We start from the raw sequence: 19,098 nt of genomic DNA on the forward strand, positions 1-19,098 counted from the left end.
GGAGGCCGTTTCAACCGCCTTTGTCCTCGTCTCCAGATTCCTTCCACAGAGACCCCTTGGACCGCTCCTCAGCCTCAGCTCTTATAGGAGTGCCAGATCTGGAGAGCCCGTTGGGTGTTGCTGTTAAGAGCGCAGACTCTGATCTGGGAGAACCGGGTTTGATTCCCCATCCTCCACATGCAGCTGCTGGTGTGACCTTGGGTCAGTCACAAGTTCTCTCAGAGCTGCTCTCTCACGGGCAGTTCTGGAAAGAGCTCTCTCAGCCCCACCTACCTCACAGGGTGTCTGTTGTGGAGAGGGGAAGGGAAAGGAGATTGTAAGCCGCTCTGAGACTTCTTTGGGTAGTGAAGGGCGGGGTATAAATCCAATCTCTTCTTTTGTTCTTTTGTCAGTTTATTTGTATGTATTTGGTATTCTAAAACAGTCTGTGTATCTTGAGTGTCTATGTATCTTGAGTGTTTGTACTAATAGTGCACAATTTTTCAGTCCGAAACTTCATCTGGGAGATGATTCTTTGTAGATGCAGAAACTATTTGAGATTATTTGAGGTAAATGGTATTTACATAGTACTCTAGGGCATTCTCTACAATGATTTTACATGCAATGGATTGCTGTATAGTTCCTTTGTGAGATTATTAAGGTGTCTAATACAGTGTTCCGTGCGCCTCGGTGTTTAGTCATGCCGCCACATGACCACGGAAATGTCTTCAGACAGCGCTGGCTCTTTGGCTTTGAAACGGAGATGAGCACCGCAACCCTAGAGTCGGACTCGACTGGCTTTCGAGCAAGGGAACCTTTACCTTTACCTATATAACCTTTTAATACTGTGCCAGATATCTTGGTACAAAAATGTGATTCTCAAGGGTTCCTGTTTTGCAGTTATATAGTCTCTTTGAAGCTGATTTTACTGATTTGGCAGTTACTCAGTCTCTATGTAACTTAGCTCTGAAAGGCTATTTTCCTGGGTAGTGTTTGTTCTCTCTCTCTGTGTGCACTGTCGCTATTTTGATATAATCATAATGGGAATAGGAGGCAAGAATAGAACATAGCATCTATGAAATCACAGTTTTATCTTCACCTATATTGTTAAGCCTACCCAGGTTTGGATAAAACATGGCGTTTGGGAAGACCTTTTTCACACAGGACAACAAAGAAGACATTTACATATTGCTTTTTATATATGGATTTCAGATAAATATTTGTGGGACTAATTAATTTTTTTCAAGCGGAAGGCTCACAGCAGTCTTCATTGAATACTTTCCAGCAGTTTACACTGAATACATTCCTGTCCTGAAACTTCATAGACTATAAACCCAGTCCACGAATTGGTACCCTGAATAGGTAGCTGTTCTTTTATTATCTGCTTGGCCTCCCATGTGCCCAACCCATGTCATTAAGTGTAGATGATCTGTTACAGGTGCGTCTTACCCATGAAATCAGACACAAGAACATAGTAACATTTCACGAATGGTATGAAACGAGCAACCATCTCTGGCTTGTGGTAGAATTATGCACAGGTAAGAGGATGTTAAACCAATAGGTTGGGTATAATTCCACTGGGGTAGTCATGTTAGTCTGTCACAGCAAATTAAAAGTCCAGTGGTATGTTAAAGACGAAGGAAGTTTATTCCAGTTTAAGCTTTTGTGAGTCAGACCTCACTTCCTTTGCTGCATAGGCCTGCATAATCGTTTTACAGATACCTTTATAACCAAAGTAACAAAAGGGGAGGCAAATGGAGGCATCCAACTCCTCATCTTCTCTCCCCCTTTTTGCACTTCTGTATATCAGAGGTAGTGAGGTTTCAATCCCAAAAGCTTATGTTGGAATAAACTTTGTTAGCATTTAATGTGCCACAATTTCTGCCCTAAATTTGAATGCTTGGATGCAAAGCACTGCTTGGGCTTGTGTGAGGGGCTTGTGTTAGCTGAGTACAATTCCTGACTCTGTTTTCCCCTCTTTAAACAGTTGATTGTCCTATAGCACAATTTTTTTTTATAAGCTCTCCTTAGGCTTCAAATAAATTTGCTATGTGGCATGAGGAACTCTTTATGAAAAACAAGTCTGCAGCTCACCTGGGTTTATTCTTTATAGTTCTTTGGATTCTGGCCAAAGTTATTATTTTTTTATTGACAATGAAGGCTGGAATCCAAAAGGCTATTTAAGGTGTAACCTAGACATTGGGCATGCAAGTCAGAATTTTTATTTTTTTACTTTGAAAAACTGCTTGTAAAGTTCCAGTTCCAAAAGATGCTATGCATCTTGCTGCTGGGTCTGTGTGTGTAACTGTGAATAGAAGAAGAGTAGGTTTTTATACCCCACTTTCCCCTACTTTAAGGAGTCTCAAAGCGGCTTACTATCACTTTCCCCTTCGTCTTCCCTCAACAGGCACCTTGTGAGGTAGGGCTGAGAAAGTTCTGACAGAACTGTGACTGGCCGAAGGTCAATCAGCAGGCTTCATGTGGAGGAGGAGTGGGGAATCAAACCCAATAAGAGTCTGCTGCTCTTAACCACTGTGCCATGCTGGTTGACAAACTGATTGAGAGGACCAAGTCCAAAGCTTTCTTGGGGATGCAGAATTACTAAGCCACTTCTTTGAACCTAGTATGAAGTTTATAAGCCTGTTATCCCAAAAAGAATCTCAGCCTGTGATTCATCTTATTAGGTGATGTGCTGAGTGAGCTTAGGTTCTGATTAATTTTTGATTTTATATACTGAATACATTCTATAGAAGAATAAAGTACTATAATTAGAGAGGTTGAGGCAACTGGAATATTTACCAGGTTAACATTTTTCGGTTTTATGAATAGGTAATATGTGTTTATATGCCAACAACTGTGGGGGCATTTATAAAGCTGTGTTGTGAACCGCCCTGAGCCTGCTCATAGGAAGGGCGGTATAGAAGTCTAATTAAATAAATACACAGCTCTAAATATTTAGAAAATGTCTAATGTAATGCTTATAGTAGTCTGTTTGCTGCAGAAAGGTAAAATTATCTGTAGTAATAATCTGTTAATATCTTTATAGGTGGGTCACTGGAAATGGTAATCGCTCAAGATGAGCATCTACCTGAGGCTGTTGTACGAGAGTTTGGTATTGATTTGGTTACTGGACTCCATCATGTTCATGACCTTGGAATTCTTTTCTGTGATCTTACACCTGGAAAGGTAAAAGCATCTTCTGAGATGATGACTGCAAACAGCTGTGTTAGTCTGTTGTAGCAAAATGAAACAAATATCTAGTGTCACCTTAAAGAGTAACAAATATATTTCAACATTAGCTTTCTTGGGTCACAGTCCACTTTGTCAGGTGGATATGTGAAGTGGTAGATTGATACCTGAATTCCCGAAACAGTGTTAAATCTCTTTCAATACCAAAGAAATGACTAATTAGTGGGTATGCCAATAAAGGCTATTGGAAATTGGAATCGGACTAATTAGTATTTATGTCTGTGTTTTGATATTACAGATTCTTCTGGAAGGACCTGGAACTCTGAAATTCAGTAACTTCTGCCTGGCTAAAGCAGAAGGTGAAAACTTAGAAGAATTTTTTGCTTTAATAGGAACAGAGGAGGGAGTAGGTGACAGTGGTGAAAACACAGGACAAAGAAATCAGAAAAACAAACTTAAAGGTACATCCCAATATGAAAAGCTCTTGATAACGAAAAAGAATGAGCTGGATCCAAAGTTTCTGTTCTTCTGGTGATGAAGCCTTCCTCTGATGCAAGGAGCCTGCTTTTGCTAGAACATGCATTTTCCACCAGCAGAAAGTTCCTTGCATCTGAGGAAGACTTCACCAATAGAAGTATGGAAACATTGCATCAAGTGCAGTAATATATAATTAAAGTTGCATAAATGGTCTTTTAAATAATTCTGTGGCTCTCTGTTTCTTTGAAAGTACCTCTTGGGTGAACGGAGAGTTATTGCTCAACACAAAGACAAACCAAGCTGTTGTGCCCCCTAGAAGATAGCGCAATGTACTTGCTTAGCTGAGAGTTGTGCCAGGTGACAGTGGATACTACATTAGCCCAGGTCTTTTGTGGTCTCCCAGTACACTTCTCCCTTCTTGGTAACCTCACTGTACAGCTATTGTAAAGTGCAAATCAGAGGTGACATTTTAGGTTTCCAGATCTGAGTGCCTGAATGTCTACATCATCCCCATTTTGTGGCTGCTTGTTCTGTGATGAGTTGAAACGGCTCTAGGTTGTGTTGCAGTCCCATCTGTACAAATCAGAGGTGACATTTTAGGTTTCCAAGTCTGGGTGCCTGAATGTCTACATCCTCCCCATTTTTTGGCTGCTTGTTCTGTGATGAATTGAAACAGCTCTAGGTTGTGTTGCAGTCCCATCTGCATGATTTAGTTATTTAGAAATGACCATCTTCCTTAAAATCCAGTGGGGGTTGCAGTAGAAATGTTAGTGACTTTTGAAGGCTATCTGTTGCAAATGTGGAAAAAATAACTAGGTGTGCACAAAAAAAATCAATGTTTTTTGGGTTTGGGTATATTGAACCCCAAAAATACTGGTATTTTCTAATATTCCTGTATCTCAGTATTTGTATGGTATTGAGATTTGGGAAATATTTGGGATTGCCAATTTTTTCCAGCTCTATTATACCTTTTAGGGACCTTTATAGTCAATGGTTCCCATTGGTGGTAATGGAGAATCGATCTGGGAGTAACTGAGGCTCTAGTGGGGCTATTTTTTGGGGTAGATGCACCAGATTTGCTGCATAGCTGCTGATGCCTCTCCTAAAAAAGCCTCCCCCCAAGTTTCAAAAAGATTGGACCAGGGGATCCAGCGAGCCCCAGAAGAAGGTGCCCCCATCCTCCATTGTTTCCAATGGGGGAGGAAGGCATTAAAAGGGACATGGTCCCTTTAAATGCCTTCTCCAAGCCACAGTGTGACTCCATACCATAGTGAGTGAACTCCCAAGCCATGGTACAGAGTGTATTCCAAAGACACTTAAACTTTAAATGCCTTCTCCAAGCTGAGAGTTCGCTCCTGTAACTGCAGCAGTATTTTCAGGATTTTTTGGCACAGCCATTTTTGAATAGCTGAATCACTAGCCCCCTTGGTGATCAGCTGAGAAAATACCCCCTAAATACTGATAAGATATTTATTGGGTATTTTTTTTCAGTTCAGTATATACCAAGTGCACACCCCTAACAATAACTAATGATGACTTTTTTTGCAGGTTCTCCAGTATACATTGCTCCAGAAGTGATAAAAGGAGCTGACTTCTCTATAGCCAGTGATCTGTGGTCATTGGGCTGTTTGCTGTATGAAATGTTCTCAGGTATTTATATAATATAATTATTTGCATGTTATGCATATTAAAATACCTTGGTAAATTATGATGATTATATTTTAAGTGTTTTTAAAATCCAGATAACTAAAATGTAGCTAGGTCACTAGAAGAAGGTGCTTGTATGTACAACATAAGAGGTATGTAGTAAACAAAACAAAAAACAGAATGGTGAAAAACAGAATGGTGAAGAGTGTGTGTGTTTTGAGAATGAGAGAGATAATTCTACTAAGGAGAAGTATGTCAGTGAGGGAACTCTTTTTCTGGCAAGGTATCTACAGGTCAGTGTTTTCTTATTCAGTAATCAAAGATGTATATTAGTATAATAAGTTCTCATGTTGTCACCAAAACTGTACTTTTCAGTTATTTTGAAATTTATGTTCGCTTTGTGAAATTTGGCCCAAACTTATTTTACATTTATAGGGAAACCTCCGTTTGTCTCAGAAAACCTCACTGAATTATCAGAAAAGATTGCGCATGAAGATCCTTTTCCACTTAGACAAGAAGGTAATGCTATGTGCAGATAAATGATTTAATAAACCTGATGAAAAATAATCCAGTCAGTTTCTCAAGTGTGATAAAAACGTGTATGGGTTTTATTGCTTAGAAGAAAATCTTTCAGATACTTAATATGTACTCCAGTGATGGAAAATGTCTTAAAACTTCCTTCCTGCTACTACACCTTCCTTTTTCTGGTGTGTAATAATCATTACATTCAGATGTCACCTTTCTACCAATGCTACAAATACTGATGAAAGATTAGCGAGTAATTGGATATTTATTACAAACATGAAAGTCTTGGGGTTTGTTTTGTAAAATTTCATTTGAAAGAATGGGAAGAATCAGTCCTTTCTGTTAAAGAAGACAGTTGGAAAAATGTGCTAAAGAATGGCTATGAAGTTCAGCCTCTGTGCCTGCATAGGACCCAAAAGGGTCTTATGGCACCAATAGATTACTGAGTGTGCCAGCCCAAAATTTGTGCATGTAGGGACAGAGAAGCATATCCTCATGTGGCCAAAGATGCCAGCGAAGTGGCTGCCAGTAACTGCAAGAAGGTAGAAAGCAAGCACGGGGAAAATGTTGCCAGCAACTAATAAGTAGAGAAAGAAAGAGTTGGAAAGAAAGCAAATAGATGAGAGGGAGGGAGGAAGGGGAAGAGAGAGAGAGCAATGGAAAGAAAGCAAATAAATGGGCTTCCGGTTTGGACTCTGTGAATGGCGGTCGCATCTTCGGGGAGCTCCCGGAGTCGACTCGCCCACGCGTGGCCAAGGGGGGGATCCGCACAAGCGGAGACCCTAAGGAACCTCAGGCAGAGGTTCCGATCCGGGGCGCACAGGGGATGTGCCTCTTTCCCGGCCAGATGGTCGGAAATTGAGGCTCGCCCCATGCCCCAATGGCCCTAGCCGCGGCAGTGCCCCGCACGGGGACTAGCAGAGCCGCCGGTCGTCATTGGGTGATGAAGCGGATAAGCGTTTAAAAGGAAGATGTTCGGCAAAAACTGAGTTGTCAGTCGAAAACAGGAAACGGAGCGAAGCGCATTCCCCCCCAGCGAAAAAGCGCAAGGGAGGAGGGGAAAACTCCCCTCGCCCGGCATAACAAAGACTGAGTTAACAGAAGAGGGGGGGAGTGAAATTTGAAAAGAGCAGTGTTACCTTTTGGTGATTTGTTAAAAGACAAGCGGGAAGATTCGTTTTCTAGCTACGCGGCACGAACTTTTAAAAAGTAAACAATAAAATAAAGATGTCGGGGCAGAAAAAGTTTCAGGAGAAGCCGGCAAAGAAGCTCGGAGGAACTTCCGGTGCTGGCTCCTGCCCCTTGGAGCCGGCTGTCACTCAACAGGAGAGTGATCTTCTGCGCCCTCTGCTGGAGCAAATGCAGAAAATCAATCAAACGCTGACAAGTATGGAAAGTGTTCTCAGCAACCAGCAGTCACAATTGAATGCTACAGCCAAGAAAATGGAGGAAATCGCGCAAAAATGCCTGGTCTCAACAGAAGATACCCAAAAGGTCAAGAAAAAGGTGGATAAAATGGAAAAACATCAAGAAATGCAAGATAAAAAGTTAATGATGCTTCAAATGGAAAAATCAAATTTGACTTTCCGGTTTCAGGGCATCAAAGAAATGGAAAAAGAATATCTCCAAAATATCTTAGCGGAAGCCTTGGCAACACTCACCAGCTGGGAAGTGGATAAAGTAAGGAAGGAAATGGATCTGGTTTACAGAGCCTATTCCAACTTTACAAGGATGAATAACCTGCCGGCAGAAGTGCTAGTCAAGTTTACAAAACAGAAAGTTCGGGATCAAATATTGAGAGCGTCTTCTTCAATGCCTATGAAGATTGGAAAGCAGACAGTTAGGATCTTGAAAGATGTTCCATTTGAAATTCGAATGAAAAGGAAAGCATACAAAGGACTGACCTTATTCTTGCAAAACCACTAAATTAGTTATCGCTGGTTGATTCCAGAAGGACTTACTTTCAAGTTCAAGGATAAAAGGGAGAAGACTGACTCCATTTTCAAAGCTCAAGATTTTTTGAAGGGACACGCCAGTTCAGAGGAGGCAGCACTCGCTAAATGGGAGGAACTGGACAGCGACAGAGACAGCGGCTCGGAGGGAGAAGTCAAGACTCCGGAAGATGTAGGAGCGGGAAAAGGCTCATCATATAATCTGAGAGACGTGAAAGGGAGGCAGCCGAAAGGGAGGAAGCCCAAATCATGAAGGATGGTTCGGAATGCGCAAGAAAAGACTTTACTAACAATAAGCCAAAAGGACACTACTAATACATTAACAGAATTGTTTTTTACAGGTTACGATGAAAGATGATTGATAATTCACAGAAGAAGCCAAAAGAAGATTTGTTTAACACTAACAAAAGATTAACATACTAATGAAAGCATCACCCAACCTTTTCTTAATCCCACTATATACCCTCCTTTTTCTGATATTAAAAGCATAAACTCTCTCCTTTTTAGGAGAGTCAAAAAAAGAAAGAAAGAAAGAAAGCAAATAAATGGGGAGGGGGGAGGAAGGAAGGGAGAAGTGGAAAGAAAGCAACTTTAAATGTGTTCTCCACCCCCCCCCCCCCAGCCGGTTTATCTTGGAGAAGGGATTAAAGAGATAAATGCCTTCTCCAAGTTGGCTGGTGGGGCGGGGGCTTGGAGAATGCCTTTAACTTTAAATGTGTTCTCCAAGCCCCTTGCCCCTGCTGCCATGCTGACTTGGCTTGGAGAAGAGATTTAAAGACAAATGCCTCATCCAAGCCAAGCCAGCTGAGGCCATAAGCCGAGGCTTGGAGAACACATTTAACTTTAGTTGGGGAGGGAAGGGAGAAAGAGAGTGAGAGAGGTGGAAAGAAAGAAAGTGGAAAGAAAGCAAATCGATGGGGGAAGAGGTGGAAAGAAAGCAATTTTAACTTTAAATGCATCCTCCAAGCCTCCCCCCCCCCCATCCCAGCTGGCTTGGCAAAGAGATTTAAAGAGAGAAATGCCTTCTCCAAGCCGACTGGCAGGGGGGAGGGCTTTGAGAATGCATTTAAAGTTAAAGTTGCTTTCTTTCTCTACTCCCCCTGTGGAAGTATGGAAATATGGAAATGGTGGCTAAATTTCTGTACTTTGCTGTCAAGAGGAGAGCTGGTATTAATGTGTCAGTAACTATTGATATTTTCTGCTGGTTTATGATGCTGTGATATGCCATTAAAGGTTGTTGTTGTTGCCTTGGATACCTTTTTGTAAGACTGACAGTGCAGGTGAGCTTGATTCCATTTGAATTGTGTAGTCATGATGTTTTTAGCCTTTGTTAGGAAAATCACTTTTGTTCTCAAATAAACTGTGCAATTTTACCTTACAGGACCTGTCCCGCTAAAACCATCTCCAGACTTTGTTAGCTTGCTTGAGTCCTTGCTTCAAAAGGATCCACTAAAGAGGTTAGCGTGTTGATTTGAAAATCTAGTATCTGTAAATGGTAGATGCTGATGTAAGGATTACCATAGTTTTTAAAAACTGTCAATGTGTTTGGAAGGTTATATAACTTTATTTCATTGTATTTAAAGGTTGACTTGGGTAGAATTATTACAACATCCTTTCTGGAAAGGTGCCTTTATGCCGACTCCCAGTGAATCCGTGTCCAGCCAAGACTCAAGCTTCAGGTACAATAGATTCAGTGGAGATTAATTTTAAAATATGAATACTCTTGTCCTTACTAAATTGTCTTTTCAGTTGTTGTTTTAGTTTTAATTTCTTTAATATGCACTTAGTTTACACAGGTTTGGGATGCAGCCCTATTTTCATGCAGAAGTTCTAGTACTGAATTGTATGTGGAGGAAAGAATACCTCCGGAACTGATATTGGCTATTATGGGAGTTGTTGGCTATTATGGGAATTATACTGCTGTCACTCATTCAGGATGTGCCAGTTGCACTGCTCCTACTAGTTCTAGTTCTACCCTTTGGACTGCTGGAGATCAGCATGATCAAAGACATGGTTTCATTCTTGTTTGGAAGAACTGAACATGAATAAGTATGTTATTAATAACTTTTCTTCTTTGTAGCACTCTGTGCAATGCATGGTACAGTTACTAACTGATTCTGACAAACAATTATATATCTGATTGTATATGTGACACTGATATTAGGTTCAGTGAGTAATTTAGATATTACTGGGGGAGCAGGGAGTGAAATCTACTCTTAGCTGTGTCCTTTGATGGATCTCCACCTGCCTCCTAGAATAACAATCATGAGAACTACACATTTTTCTGCGGTATAGTGAGGTTCTTGGGTTTCTGCGGTGCTATGTTATACAGAATTACTCGAATATAAAGGTAAAGGTTCCCTTGCTCGAAAGCGACTTCCACCGTGAAAAACCTACTAAATTCTGTTTGATATGGTCACACTTGCCTTACATTCACCTCATCAATTCCTTTTTCAGAATGCATTCCCTTAAAGCTGGTTTATAAATAAAAATGTTCCAGCTGTTTAAAATTTTGACCTTAAATAAATTCAGTGACGTTGTATTAACTTCAGAACTAATTTCTTTGTTGTTTGAATAGTGCTGGAAATGCCGAGCTCTTTGTATCTGGAAAGTCTAACGATCAATCAGAGAGTAAAAAAAACGCAGACATCATTATGTGTCCAGAAGCAGAAAATAAACAATTGAACAAATCTTTCAAGCTGGGTAAGAGTACAACATCTGTATGAGTGTGATTTGAAAATCCTAATGAAGATGCATGTTATACATATTTATATTAATACTAGTAGTGTGTTTTATTTGGCAGAAAATCCAGAAGAATTACGTCCAAAAAATGCAGCTGATGGTGAATCAAATGAGTCTATATTTCTTCTCAGGTATGACCTTATACCTATTTTTTCACTTGAATCAGATTCTATCCCTGGCTTTATTATGTGATCAGAGCAGGCTTTAAAAACATGAGTCTGTTCCCATCTTGTATATAGTTTAGACCTCAGACATCAGTTGTTGTGGGGAGCCAAAGAGAATATCTGATACATTCCTGCGCTGCACTAGTTTCATGGCTTAAGACCTACAACTGAAAACTAGTTCTGGGGCTGAACCATAGTGAGCTGCAGCTGAGGGCTGGTCTTGTCACAGGATTTGATGCTTACCAGCAGGATGGTAGAAAATGGTAGTGGACTTGAATTGTGTGTATATAATAGCACACAATCCTGGTTGCTGTGGAAGGTTAATTTAGGAGATAGTTGGAATTTAATTTAAGTATTCTGTTTTGTTTGCATGTGTATGCATTCTCTTTCAGTTCTCGCCCCACTCCAAGAACTAGCACTACACTAGAAATGATACACAATCCTGGTTGCTGTGGAAGGTTAACGTAGGAGGTAGTTGGAATTTAACTTAAGTATTCTGTTTTGTTTAAATGTGTATGCATTCTCTTTCAGTTCTCGCCCCACTCCAAGAACTAGCACTACACTAGAAATGAGCGGCACGACTACTGGTCTGACTCCAAATTCAGCACACCAAACACTGCCTCCTTCAGTAAAGGTGAGTGCAGGTTGAAGAAAGGAGGAGGCTAAACAAGTTTTATTTATTTATTATTTATTTATTATTTCGACTTACTATACTGCCCTAACCCCAAAGGGTCTCTGGGCGGTTTACATGGTATGTTCTAAGAACACTCAATCCCTGACTAAGGCCACATGATGTAGGGGTGGGACTGCCTACCCGCACCCTAGTGGTGGGCCTGTTGTAGCTTTCTGGCTTGGCATTTCTTTCCGGCGGTCTCTGGTGTCTCCCTGGGAACGACTGCTTCGTTGGCGGGACTGTTCCTGGCGCATGCCCATGCTCGCTCCAGCCTCAGCTCCGTCCTATTCGGCTCCGCCGCATCCACGAAACATGTCATCGTGCGTCTTTCTGGTCTCCGCCATCGTCTGCCGCTCGATGTTGTACCGGCCACCAGTGATCACTCTGCCGGCTCTCGTTGCTGCATCGCCACCACACCTCGCCATCCAGGGTCTGCTGCCACCGATGTTCTCGCCACTGTAGGTGCTGCCGCCACCACACACCTCAACGGAATATTGCTATGTGGAGATTAAATTATCAGTAGAGCAACTAACAGTGATCATAACTAGGAAAAAAATAGCAAAGAGCCTTTAAGGTGCCACAAGTCTAACAAATGTGTGCCATGAGATTCTTTGTTATATTAACTGCAGTAGACTAAGGCTGCTTTTACACAGCAATGATTTTCTGTGTGGCTTTCATTGTTATGAATGCAGGGCTGTAGTGGCTCCATTCTGAACAGATACGTTTGTTGTCTGAACGTGTGCAGATGACACAAATGTATTTGAGGGGTTTTAACCCCCCTCCGTATATGTTAATGTTGATTTCAGATTTTTATGCAAACCTGGGATGTGCCCCAGATTTGTAGAAAAATTTGTTTAGCTGCCAGGTGGCCCCAATCCATGGATTTAGCTATCCTCAGATGGGGGCCATCAGCAGCTAACAATATATAAATAATAATTTATGGCCCCGTCATTGACAACGGAGAGTGCACAGAGTCATTTTTCAACCTTAAAGCTGGCAGAGGCTGCTAAGGAGGAGTGCAATCCCCCCCCCATAAAAAGCAGAGGTAACAGGAAGTTTTATGGAGGCACTTCTCAAAGTATGAAATTCAACTTTTTGGTGTATTGACCAGGAAAAATCTCTGTTTGCAATTTATGCATGAGTGGAGTCCCTTGTTGTAATAAACGCCTTCAGGGTGCTCCCGCTGCCGAGGATCACAGGCATAGAGTGTGCCGGCCTAGTGTGGGAAGCTGGGTCTCAAGGAAATCAGCCTGGCCACAACCAGGGCTAGGGCTTTCTTGGTGGTGGCTCCGTTGGAACGAGCTCCCAGGAGAGATCAGGACCCTGCGGGACCTTATACAGTTCTGCAGGGCCTGTAACATGGAGCTCTTCCACTAGGCCTTCAACTAATGAGCTGCCTTTAACAGCTGAAGATAGAGAGCCCTGCCCCCTGGAGTCGCCAACAACAGCAGTCTGTGCCAGCCGCCTAAAGGAAAGACCTACGAGCCAACTGCGAGAAGGGACCACTGAATAATGGCTGCCATTGTTAAAGAACATAATGATTACTAGCCCTTTATTATATCAGATGGTTTTAGTTGGTTTTAAAACTGTTTTAATTGTAGTTATACATTTTATTCTGTGTAAGCCGCCCTGTTCCAGCTCCTGCCAACCTAGCAGTTCGAAAGCAAGAAATTGCAAGTAGATAAATAGGGACCACTTCAGTGGGAAGGTAACAGCGTTCCGTGCGCCTTGGTGTTTAGTCATGCCGGCCACATGACCACGGAAACGTCTTCGGACAGCGCTGGCTCTTCGGCTTTGAAACGGAGATGAGCACCGCAACCCTAGAGTCGGATTCGACTGGCTTTCGAGCAAGGGAACCTTTACCTTTACCTTTAAGACGCCCTGAGCTGGCCTTGGCTCGGAGGGCGGGGTATAAATTTGATAGATAAATAGATTTGTATATTTTTCATCTTCATGCCAAATATTAAAGGGAACATAGCCATGGTACATATTACTAATATTTTACTTACATTCTAGGTTAAAAACACATACTGCAGTCAGCAGGATATAGAGTTCAAAATGAAGGAACTTATCTACACGGAGTCTGACCTTAGTGTAACTCCGATTATTGACAACCCAAAGGTAACATTAAAACTCTCTTCCCACACAGCTCTTCTGAATGTCTTCAGGAACCGCATGCCATTTGTTGCACTGCAAAAATATAATTTTACCTCTTGTAAATGTTTCCACCTAGTGGTCATACTAGTTTTCTACAATTTTATGTAAAACACATATACTGGTAAGGTGGATAGTATTCGTACCAACTGTGTTAATGGAAAGAAATGTTTAGGCATTGTGTCTTTTAGTATTTTTCTTGGTGTGTGTTCTGAACGTTGTGGCCCATGGAATCAGTTTAATGTATTAAGATCTTACATTCTGTGTGTGTTCCCCCCCTGTTGTCCTCTTGTATGGTTTTATAGTGTTCTTTCATGCTTGTGGGTGGTTATTCCACAGAATCTTCATAGTAATTCTGTGAAGTCATTTGGATTGAGTGAGAGTGATCTGCCCATGATAATCTGGTGAGGGATGAGCTCAATGGTTGGCAGGGCTTTGAACGCTGATCTCCTTGGTACAAGTCAAACACTCTAACCACACAAAAGTTATTAGTAAAGTGATAAAGGAAAGCTGAGTTTTAGAACTAAAAGGGATTTTGCAGCAGATAGCAGGCAGAGATCCCGGGCAACGTAACATCAGCGAGCCCTTGTGCTGCAGTGGTTTGACTGGGATCTCGGAGACCCAAGTATGAATCCCCATTCCGCTATGGAAACTAGGCTGGGTGATCTTGGGCTAGTCACACACAGTCAGCTTAACCTACCTCACAGGGTGGTTGTGAGGATGAAATGGAGGAGAGGAGAACAACATAAGCAGCTTTGGGGAGAAAGGTGGAGTGTAAATGGAGTAAATAACAAATGAAAATGCCTGGAATAATACAGTCATTTTGGCCTGGTGCTGAAAAATCAGCAGGTTGGGCACCGAAAAAAGAATTGGGGACTTTCATCTGATGATTTCCTTTTGGGTACATATTTTATCGTACACAAGCGGAAATGTATTTTTTTCCCCTCATGAAGAGGGTAGTGCTAAAAAAAAATTCATTCACTGTATCCGAACATGGTTATCTACTCTCCCAAGGCTGATGGCTGGGGCCCCCTTGTGGTCATTCTGGGGAAGCGTTAAAGAGACTTTGGGAGTAGATTAACAGAAGTGTCCCCTCTGTTGTGGACATGAGCTTGCTTCTCTGCTTTTGCAGCTGCCCTTGCAACCCATGAAACTGCACTTAGTTGATGTTGCATTCCGTGTATGTTTTATTGGGTGTAGGGCAGGTGAAGGGATTTCACAGACATGGCTACATGACAGTAAAAGCCTAGGCTTTCACGGTTGCTCACTTCACCTTTGAAGGTGGAAGGGTATAAAAGCAGGCAGTGAAGATCTTGAAGCTTGAGCAGGTGCACATGAAAGCAGACAGTCCTGCTTCCAGAGCATTTAGGGCTTTGAAGGCTATGGCCAGTACTTTCAATTAAGCCTGGTAATAAACAGCATATTAGAAGAAGAAGAAGAGATTGGATTTATACCCCGCCCTTCACTACCCAAGGGAGTCTCAGAGTGGCTTACAAACTCCTTTCCCTTCCCCTCCCCGCAACAGACACCCTGTGAGGTGGGTGGGGCTGAGAGAGCTCTGAGAGAAACTGCTCTTTTTCAAGGACAGCTGTGCCAGAGCTTGTGACTGACCCAAGGTCACATCAGCAGGTGCAAGTGGAGGAGTGGGGAATCAAACCCGGTTCTCCCAGATTAGAGTCCACACACTTAAGCACTACACCAAACTGGTTATGATCCAAAGACCTGGTTCTCCATTGCCATGGGGGCTGTGGCTCCTGAAATAGCAACTCCCCAAGCTCATGTTGCCATGGGGGCTGTGGACTTGTGTTTCTTGAAGAGTAGCTCCTGAAATAGCAACTCCCCAAGCTCATGGTAAACTGCTTTTGAAACTGAAGGAAACTTTCAAAGCAGCTGTGGCAAGGCTACCCAGAAACCAACTGCTGGACAGAGCAGGACATACCCTTGGGCCCAGCAGCAAGACTCACCTGGGTGGACCAAGGGCAGAAAGGTGCAGTAGCCTCAGCAACAGTGTGACCTTTGCAGTCTGGCCCAGGAAGACTCTAAAGGGTGTGAAGGCAGTGAGCAAGCCTGGGTGGAAGAACAATGGCTCTCTAGGCCCAGGTGTTCTGAAGCAAGTCAGGGAACAGAGAAGAAAAGGGCAGCTCTTAACTCAAGGGCCAGGTGTAAAGCTGGGGCTATAAAAAAGGAAGGAAGGAGAAATGGGAGGAGGCTGGCAGGAGAGGAAGGCAAAAATTGGGAGGCAGGTTGTGATGTTGTGGCTCTTCTATGTAATGCGGTGTGACCCTGAGGATGGGTGAAGTGAACCACACCTTCAGGGGTCTGGATTGATAAATAAAGGAACTTGCATAAGGAAACAGTGACTGGGCTTGTGCTCTCAAGACCCCGTGAACTCCAGGTATGATGTCCCCCTGTCCCCTGAGGGCGCTACAGACGTTTATAATATAATGAGGAGCTGCTTTTCAAATCAAAGAGTTTAAAAAAAAAACCCCTAAACTTTAGTTAATTGAAAATTCAGGAAAATGGGAATGCCATTTAGCTACTTATATTGATACTGATGTCATCATAGTCTAAGTTTACATTGTGAACTTGTTCTCCAGCTTTCATGATAGTAACAGTTTTGTGGAGGTTGACTGAAATATTGGTAGCTCGTGGGCTTATTATGATAAAAAGTACTATGTGAGGATACATGCAAATTTTATACGTATCAGATGCTCAGAATTGCCTCAAGTCAAGACCATTTTTTTTTTCAGATAGTAAAACAAGCACCAGTGAGATTTGACTTGAAAAATTTACATATACCAGCCCATTCAGGTAAAGTCTGCTGAAGTAATTATAAAATATGAAGCATTTCTAAAATACATAAAATATGCACAATGGCAGATTATTCTTTGATACTAAAGAAAGTCTTGGCATCCACTGAACTGCTATTTGATCTCTTGTATCTATTTGATTTACTTTGAACGCTCACAAATGCTATTATGTAAAAGGCGTACTTGAGTGGGTGGGGAAAGTTGTTATCATTGTTATTTTAAAATTAAATACATTTTGAGCTCCTGTTTTATGTATGTTATGGTAGTCAGTATTAGGTATGTTTGATGTAGTGTTTGTCTTAATGAGGAAAAATGCAACAGGATGGTAGACTGTAACAGGGATGAGTCAGATGACCCTGTCATACATTGCTGCTTGATATTTGTTTCTTACATGCTCAGAAATTGCAGTTAAAGTACAATACAGGTTGCGCACTTATTGAAACCAAACCAGACTTACGTATTCTATTTCAGTAGTGAAGGTGCTTTGGTTCTGGTAATGGAACTTCTTTGTGTCAAATGCAGTTCTGCAAGCCTGTTTATGTGAAATGTGAACTTGCCTTGAAGGATGATCACATGGAACTGTCTTGTTGAAGGGTTTCTACGTGCTCGTTTTTTCCAGCAACAATGCACTATTTTTGAATCCATTTTTGGAATGTTGCCCCTTTTGTGGGATATAGGTTTTTGTGTGAACTCTGCAATGACCTGTTGTATCAGATACTAGAACAAGAGAGTCTGCATCCACAGCCTCCAGAAGTTACCTGGGAAATGGCTCCTAAGCGTGGTGTAAAGTTATGGCAAGTTAAGGAGGGTTGCTGAATTTATTCTTGTCCATTATTCTTTTACATTTGGAAAGGGAAAGTTTTAGTGACCTAATTCCATGTAAGATAGTCGGGGGGAAAATCACCTTGTGGTTTGTCAAATGAAAGATGTACCTACTAATTTGAGAGCTGGTGTGGTGTAGTGGGTTAGGGTGTCAGACGAGGATCTGGGATATCCTGGTTCAAATCTCCACTCTGCCTTGGAAGCTTGCTGTGTGACTTTGTACCATTCACATATTCTCAGCCTAAACTACCGTTGTTGTGAGGATAATATGGAGGAGAGCAGAATGATATAAGCCACTTTGGTTCTCCTTTGACAATAAAGGAGGGCTTTAAATGAAGAAGGTAAATAAGCATAATTTCAGCATGACTTATGCAGGCAAGTTTCAGCTGTGGCCCTAATATCGCAGTAAAGGTAAAGGTTCCCTTGCTGGCAAGCCAGTCGAGTCCGACTCTAGGGTTGCAGTGCTCATCTCCGTTTCAAAGCCAAAGAGCCAGCGCTGTCCGAAGACATTTCCGTGGTCATGTGGCCGGCATGACTAAACACCAAGGCACACGGAACGCTGTTACCTTCCCACTGAAGTGGTACCTATTTATCTACTTGCAATTTCTTGCTTTCGAACTGCTAGGTTGGCAGGAGCTGGAACTAGAGACAGGAGCTCACTCCGTCATGCGGCAACTCGGGTCTCAAACTGCTGAATTACTGACCTTCCACAGCCTGCAGTTCAGCGTCTTAACCACTTGAGCCACCGCAGCTCCTTAATATCGCTGTAGTGTTATGCAAATGACAAAGAAGCACAAGTTCCTTAGAGTGCTGAAAAAGAAGACTTTAAAGAGACAAAAAATGGTCAGGGGAAGGAATGATTAAAATAAGAAGGTTGCATTTCAAATTCCTACTGGATTTTAAAATGTTGAAGGGAGTGTCATATTCCACAGAAGCTAGTAACAGATGTCAAATTGGTCTTAATCAGCCAGGACTGTACTCTGTATTAGACAGTAATGTTCTGCAAACTAAATGTTTTTTTTTTTGGTAAACAAATTTTATTTTCTCAGGAGGACTCCACTAGGATATTGAAATCTTGTTCTGGTAAAGCTTCACATTTTCTAGTGTAGGACTGTCACATTAACAGGTCTCTCTCTTTTAAATGTTTTCCATGGCATATAGCTAAATTTTGAATGTATGGTGTAACACTTAATATACAATGTATTTTTAGTGAGAGAGACAAATGTGTGATATGAAAGATTTAACTGGCTGCATTGTACTAAATAAAAAGCCCATTTTAAAATAAGCTTGTAGCAGAGAATGATTAGAAAAACAAAAGATTATTATCTGGCAAGCATAATTTCTTCCATTAGTCATTTCCTTAAGTACTATTTAGAGGTATTGTTATGAATGTCTTTGCTAAATGGATTTGAGCCAAAAACCTGACTCTTGTGGCAGCTATATTGAAATCTTGTTCTGGTAAAGCTTCACATTTTCTAGTGTAGGACTGTCACATTAACAGGTTTCTCTCTTTTAAATGTTTTCCATGACATATAGCTAAATTTTGAATGTAATGTGTAACACTTAATATACAATATATTTTTAGTGAGAGAGACAAATGTGTGATATGAAAGATTTAACTGGCTGCATTGTACTAAATAAAAAGCCCATTTTAAAATAAGCTTGTAGCAGAGAATGATTAGAAAAACAAAAGATTATTATCTGGCAAGCATAATTTCTTCCATTAGTCATTTCCTTAAGTACTATTTAGAGGTATTGTTATGAATGTCTTTGCTAAATGGATTTGAGCCAAAAACCTGACTCTTGTGGCAGCTGAAATCTCTGTTTTGTTTCTTGCCTAAAGATAAGCATGGAAAAATAGAAGATCTTGTTTCATTATGTATTCAACAAATAGAATTTTATTTTTAGACAGAGTACACCAGGAAAAATTAGTCCTGACATCAGTGTGACTTAAAGCATGCAGT

General features: G+C 41.5%; 1 protein-coding gene across 1 annotated transcript in view; it reads left to right on the plus strand.

The window, feature by feature from the left end:
• ULK4 (unc-51 like kinase 4) overlaps positions 1–19,098 on the plus strand; it is a gene marked incomplete at its 3' end in the record, with an annotated part of 93,047 nt that overhangs the window by 1,161 nt on the left and 72,788 nt on the right. The window contains exons 2-13 of the mRNA XM_015410461.1: positions 1,418–1,517; positions 3,026–3,165; positions 3,467–3,629; positions 5,194–5,295; positions 5,728–5,811; positions 9,151–9,226; positions 9,353–9,447; positions 10,338–10,472; positions 10,573–10,642; positions 11,207–11,309; positions 13,365–13,469; positions 16,253–16,313. Coding sequence (XP_015265947.1) covers positions 1,418–1,517; positions 3,026–3,165; positions 3,467–3,629; positions 5,194–5,295; positions 5,728–5,811; positions 9,151–9,226; positions 9,353–9,447; positions 10,338–10,472; positions 10,573–10,642; positions 11,207–11,309; positions 13,365–13,469; positions 16,253–16,313 — 1,234 coding nt within the window. The remainder of the gene's footprint in view (positions 1–1,417; positions 1,518–3,025; positions 3,166–3,466; positions 3,630–5,193; positions 5,296–5,727; positions 5,812–9,150; positions 9,227–9,352; positions 9,448–10,337; positions 10,473–10,572; positions 10,643–11,206; positions 11,310–13,364; positions 13,470–16,252; positions 16,314–19,098) is intronic.

Source organism: Gekko japonicus, unplaced genomic scaffold (genome assembly GCF_001447785.1).
Source record: "Gekko japonicus isolate JY-2015 unplaced genomic scaffold, Gekko_japonicus_V1.1 scaffold2102, whole genome shotgun sequence".
Taxonomy (NCBI): Eukaryota; Metazoa; Chordata; class Lepidosauria; order Squamata; family Gekkonidae; genus Gekko; species Gekko japonicus.